General features: G+C 32.4%; 1 protein-coding gene across 6 annotated transcripts; it reads left to right on the top strand.

Moving 5' to 3' along the window:
* The first annotated feature begins 1826 nt into the window (after window positions 1-1826).
* LOC108323536 (uncharacterized) lies at window positions 1827-5815 on the top strand. 6 transcript variants are annotated; one of them, XR_008244904.1, is made up of 6 exons: window positions 1831-2255; window positions 2419-2815; window positions 2930-3092; window positions 3521-3612; window positions 5149-5199; window positions 5491-5815. XR_008244904.1 is itself a non-coding variant. In XM_052867351.1 (5 exons), the coding sequence occupies exons 2-5, from the start codon at window positions 2701-2703 to the stop codon at window positions 5635-5637; spliced, it is 405 nt and encodes a 134-aa protein (XP_052723311.1). In that variant the 5' UTR covers window positions 1827-2255; window positions 2657-2700; the 3' UTR covers window positions 5638-5815. The 6 variants fall into 6 exon arrangements, 3 of the variants coding, with proteins under 3 accessions (XP_052723311.1, XP_052723310.1, XP_052723312.1); XR_008244905.1 differs by having other exon boundaries at window positions 2924-3092; XM_052867351.1 differs by lacking the exon at window positions 2930-3092 and having other exon boundaries at window positions 1827-2255; window positions 2657-2815.
* The last annotated feature ends 441 nt before the right edge of the window (window positions 5816-6256 follow it).

The following is a 6256-nucleotide window of genomic DNA, read 5'->3' as shown; positions in this document are numbered from 1 at the left end:
TTAAAAATAGTTTTTTAGTTGCATAAATGTTTTTTTGGATATTTTGACATGTGTTAGTGTAGCTGCAACTAAGTTGCGCTCATTGAGGTGTGGAACTAAATTGGTTAAAGTTCATAAAACCTTAAAGATAAATCCAAGAATAGCAAATAATCAAGACCAGAAGAAGTCAATCCAAGCATAGCATTGAAAAGTGAAGAACTTTGGCTAAGTTAAGAGGAAGGAATAGGCAACAAAATTGGATCTTGAGGATTTCTATATTTTTTCTACCAAAAGGACTTTGATAATTGATAAATGTATATGATTAAAGATAATTTAAGAAAAACATATCTTAAGATATTTTATTTGATATTGTTAAATAAAAACCTTATTTAACTATATCAATAAATATCAAAAGATGATATTTGTCAAATCTTTTTTGGTCTAGCAAATATCTTCTCAAATAATTTTAGATCTCCACAAAAATCTAATATATTTTGAAGATATAGGATTATTTATAAGATAAGTGGAGGAGATTACATTATCATAAAGAAGATTACAACAACAGAAAAGCCTAAAACAAATCCCATGCTTCAGTTGAAGATAACTAATATTTTCTTCGCCAATCGGACATGCAAAATGACCTTTAACACTATAACCACTCAAGTTCCCATATGTTGGGAAATCACTTATGGTGCAAAACAAAATTGCACACAAACGAAATTTTTCTTCTGAATATGAATCGAAGACCTCGACACCCTCTTTCCACAACATTTTTAATTCGTCAATTAACAGTTTAAGATAAACATCAATGTCATTTCCAGGTTTTCTAGGACCCGATATCATCATAGACAACATAATGTATTTTTTCTTCATACACAACATAGGAGATAGATTGAAAATCATCAACATAACTGATCATGACCTATGTTTGCTATTTAAGTTCCCATAAGGATTCATACCATCGGTAGCAAGTGCAAGTCTTAAGTTTCTTGGCTCTGCACTAAATTCCGGAAATGTGCCATCAATGTTCTTCCATTGTGGGGAATCAGCTGGGTGTCGAAGAAGATTATCACATTTTCTTCCATCAACATGCCACATAAGATTCTTCACATCTTCTTTAACAGAGAACAATGGTTTCAACCTAGGTACTATAGGTAAATACCACATGACCTTAGACGGTTGACCTTCATTATGTTCATCATTATTTCCATGAAGTTTCTTCTTAAATCGTGACGAACCACACGTCGGACACACCTTCATTGAAGCATATTGATCTGTATACAATACACAGTCATTGGGACATGCATGTATCTTTTGGTTTTCCAAACCCATTCGACATAGAATTTTCTTCGCGTCGTAATTACGGATAGGTAACGTGTTATTTTCTGGAAGCATCTCCTTCAGCAACTCCAATAATTCAGTGAAACTTTTATCAGTCCATCTGTTTCTTGCTTCAAACAAAACAATTTCAAAGTAGCCGATAACCTTGTAAAATTGATGCATCCTAGATACAACTCTTGCTTTGAATTGTTCTTAAGACTCACTACAAGAAAAATGTTATTTACATACGGATTATTATATACGGATTTTGATCCGTAGATAAAAATTTCATTATATACGAATTTTATATACGGATAAATTAGATATGGATTTTTTCGTATATAATGATAAAAATATTTACATACAAATTTTTTGTATATAAAATTGGTATGTAATGATAACGTTTTTTGGCGAAAATTTTACCAAAATAAATCCATGTATAAAATCAGTAAGTAATTAGGTTCTCTAGTTATATACGGATTTTATAATAAATAATAAAAAAAATTAAAAAACTAAACCTAGAAAACGTAAGAGTCACAATCAATACTCCAAATTTCTCTTCGACTCCTTCTTCCCTCTCGTCAAGCCATCGAGCCCCTCTTCTTCCTCACGAGCTCTTGTTCTTCCCTCTCATCGAACCTTTTTTATCCATCCCTTCTTCTCTAGCCTCCATTGAAATCCTAACCTCCACTACAAACGCCTCTTTCGTGTTACCCTCTCCTCGAACCCTAGCCGCTACCCCGTGCTCCATTACAAGGTTGAGGGGACTGGAGACCGCTCCACCAGTCATGCCTCCTCGTTGGCTCTCCCCTTGAAACCCTAACTCATTCTTAGACTCACGTGGAGACGACTGGAATGGTAGCGTCGAAGTCTCGCTCACGCTCACTCAAAGAGAAGAAGTTCGTCCATTCTTCTCGTGTTCACTCACCTTCTCCGGAGAGTTATTCTTTCAATCGGTAAGTTTCTTCGTTCAAACCTTCTTCTTTGCTCGTCCCCTAAATCCCTAAATCCTTAAGTCCATAAATCCCTATCTTCTCTGTTGATATTGATGCAAAATGGTCCGTTGTGGGGTTTGCGCAAAGATTCACCGAATATATTCTTTTGTTCTTGAATATGTAGTTGATTTTGATGCATAGAGCTTCTGAAATGTGAAAGACGGTGATGGAACTATTCCTAGGCCAAACCATGGAAGTGAGAGTGCAAAAGAAGAAGAGAGAGACCGGAGAGTGGGTCGCCGTTGATGCCAAGACCAAACCCCTCTTGGAGCTCCAAACCCATTTTGTTGATTTGAACTTAGAATACAGATGTTCACTTCAATACTTAAGTATTTGTGGTTTGATCATATATATATTTGCAGGTTGAAGGTGAGGTCCAGCGATTAAATGTTGCAAAGTCAGTAAGATGAAACATTTGATGTTTAAGAGGCAGAATGAGCTTAAAGAATTTTACAGAGGAGTTCACATGGATTTCGATAGTGAATTTGCAAGACAGATTTTGACTAGTCTCATTGAATGTGGTACAAAACTTGTCCTATTATCTCCTTTATATAGTTTTTAAATCTCTCTTTCTTTATATCGCCCAGGATAGGCTTCAGGACCATAATGACTAAACCTTGTGATGTAAGGATTAGGTTAATGAGGCTTTAAAGAGAAAGAGTGGAGCCAATTTGTTTGCAGTTGTGATTTGCTTCCAGCAGCAACTTCCTTGCAACTTAGTGGCCCCTCGCTCTAGAGTGCACCGGAGCTTCTCTACTTATGGTTTGAAGGAATTACAGAGTTTCCTTGATAACTTGGGTAATTGAGTTCCTTCAATTTTCTTCTTTTTGAGGATTAAGATTCATTTGTAAGTGTAGGTGTAGTATGCTTGAGAGAAAACTTTGACTATAACATATGCCATCTAGTCAACATTTAATTTAGTTCTTGGATGTTTACAATCACTGCCACTGTCTCTAAATCATTCTTGTTATATTTCTGCATAATCAGTACGCATGGTTATGTGATGCATTTCAACAATCTTGTTCTTTTTAATAGGAGTATTACATGGTTCAGATAAACTTTTATGTAAAACAGATCATTTTTTAATTTCATCTTGCTTACCATGTTTAAGTTTTTTGTATACATTACATTATTAGTTCAAAGACATCCTCATAAGAGAACTTTATGGCTTGTATAACTTCACTCTGATGTTGGTTCTTTCAACACTCTGCTTGGCATGGGAATAGGTAGCTGCACAGAACATGGCATGGACCTTTCGGGTTCTCCTTCCTCCGTGCTTAGTCTCTTTTTGGGTTCTCCTTCCTCTCTATTTGTTAAGGTACACAACCATGGAATCTTATTCTTCTCTTACCAAATTGTATCCCTTTAGTTTTGTTCTCATCTTGTATATTTGTTGTCTCTGCTTCCATTTTTATATCACTAGCGTTACTATTTAATGTGATCATTATATGTGATAATAATAAACAACATTTCCACATGAGGTTGGAGATGTATGAAGTGGTGCGAAGATAACTTATATCTGCACTCATAAGATAGGTGGGAATGGACACGTTAATTTTCTAATTAGGCAGATGATCCAAACATCCTGAAACAAGTTATAGTTTAGTGATCTATAGCACTTGATACTTAACTTTGTCTGCTTGCAGTTATGGGTATAAAACTTTTTATTTGTAAACAACACAAATAGTTCAGACATTTAAAGTAAACCTGAATTTAACAGTAGTGCCTCAAAGTGAAACAAGGTTAGTATGATTGTATATCTGGTATAATTGGATAAGGTATGATTGTATATCTGGTATAATTGGATAAGGTATGATTGTATTTATTTTTGGTCTAATAGAAGGATAAATGAATGGGGTTCTGGTCTTAATAAACTCTTGCAATTTTTATTTTAATGAATATTAAAATGACAATTTGCTCCTCTGATAAATACTAAATTGATTCTGATGTTAATAACTTTAACTACTTTATAAATTTTTGCTATTTTTGTTATTATATCACGCATTACTATATTATAAAATTGTGACTTATAAATACTTAATTTGAAAATTTATTTTCTCTTATGGTGTGACAGGATATAATTCATTACTAGCAAAAAATAAATAATAATTTATACTAATAGTCATTCAAGACATGAATTGCATACTAGGTAGTAATTACTAGTTTCTAAACCATTTTCATGTGGGCCATTCCAATAGAACGTTCAGTAAAGAATAATAATTTTATTCAATTACTTTTTTACAGTAATGATTTCACCATTTGGAAGGATGTTTTCATGTGGGCTAATACTTTGATAATGTTAATTAGTGTCCTTACAAGTGAAAGGATTCCTTGTCAAGATGTTTTCTACACACGGTTTTACTTTATCAATCCCCATCTCATTCCATTTTTCTAGGCATTCCATGGCTCCCACTTTTATCTATTATTGTTTTTAATAAATTTACAAGTCATGGCATATAGGCAAAAATGACTTCAATAACTCCACCCCCGTGCATAACCTCATTAAATGTTTACTAATTTTCATTTAAAAGTGTTATTTCTATTTATGTACCTTGATTATCTATGATTCTATATATTTCTAGTCCATTTGTGTTTGTTAATTAAAAGTTTTTATTGAGTATTCCAGTCTTATCGGTATCAAGTCAGGTTACTAATTTGTGGTTATTATTTACTATCTACAAAAGAAAAGATGAACCAGGGCCATAAAAAATTTGCCAAAACATATATTGTATTGTCATTCTTTAAATATTTTGACAAGATAGGATTGCTAGCAAGGGTAAGAATGTTGCGGGAATGAATAGACATGCTGGGCAACATGGAATTAGAAATAATACGATTTCTTAACATTTCACAGGCAGAATTGAATATGCAAGATCTTAAAAGTGTCCTAGTGCATAATCTTTTGGTAAGTTATTTCTTTTTTTTATCCTATGATAATATATTATGAGCATGGATACAAAAGCTTACATGTTTCTCTAATTTGTATACATTCTCAAATCTTGCTTGTGTAATTTAATTAATGTTTAACTAGTACATTGAATTCTTTGTCACAACATCATCTTCTTTTAAAAAAAGTTGGTAGACTAATTATATGGTTAATAGTTTGTTTTAATCAAGCTTGTGGTTAAACCTGCTTTGTAACAGGGCCAAGTAGTGTAAACATTTCTAATAGTGTTAAATGATGTGTTACTCTCAGGAGAAGAGCATGGTGGAAAGAATGATAAGTGTTCCTCAGCAAAAGTTTTCGAACTTGGCTTCACATTTTTGCAACAATGGCAGGCATTGCCACAAGGCCTTTACAATCAAATGCATCATCATCAAGACTTTTCTATACACTTGGTAAATCTTGTACTCAACAATACAAGTTAGTGGTGTTTCAAACACTGGTGGAACAATTCTTAGATAGTTTTTCACAGATAACTAATTGTATAAGTAGTTTAATTTACTATTACATTTGCCATATTATGAATTGTACTATTTATTTATGACTATTATACATTTTATAAATTTAATTCACAGTCATGATTTTGTAATATTATAATATATTTGACTTTTAAATGTGAAAGACTTGTGTAATATGATCTTTGACTGAATGAATGGTGTAATACTATAATGGATTAAACAAACATCACGTTTTAATAAAAACTGACAGATATTTGGTATTATTTTTTTACAATTTGGCAGTTTTATTTTATTTTTATCAGTATATGAAACTATTAGTTATTGGGTATAGATGTGAGATCATCTAATTTTTTTTTATAAAATTAGTTATATACGGATTTATCCGTATGTAATTTACATACGAATTTTATATACGGATTTATCTGTATGTAATTTACATACGAATTTTATATACGGATTCATCCGTATGTAATTTATATACGGATTTTTCCATATATAATTTACATACGAATATATTCGTATATAAGTTATATACGGATATATCCGTATATAAAGTAGCT

This window comes from Vigna angularis, chromosome 8 (assembly GCF_016808095.1).
Source record: "Vigna angularis cultivar LongXiaoDou No.4 chromosome 8, ASM1680809v1, whole genome shotgun sequence".
NCBI lineage: Eukaryota > Viridiplantae > Streptophyta > Magnoliopsida > Fabales > Fabaceae > Vigna > Vigna angularis.
This window is presented reverse-complemented; position numbering and strand designations above follow the sequence as displayed.

What these genes read in the sequence shown, in the direction of transcription:
- LOC108323536 (XM_052867351.1), top strand. Translation starts at nt 2,701, where the DNA reads ATGAAACATTTGATGTTTAAGAGGCAGAATGAGCTTAAAGAATTTTAC. An exon ending in GACTAGTCTCATTGAATGTG is followed by an intron (nt 2,816 to 3,520) that starts GTACAAAACTTG and finishes GCATGGGAATAG; the next exon opens with GTAGCTGCACAGAACATGGC. An exon ending in TCCTAGTGCATAATCTTTTG is followed by an intron (nt 5,200 to 5,490) that starts GTAAGTTATTTC and finishes TGTTACTCTCAG; the next exon opens with GAGAAGAGCATGGTGGAAAG.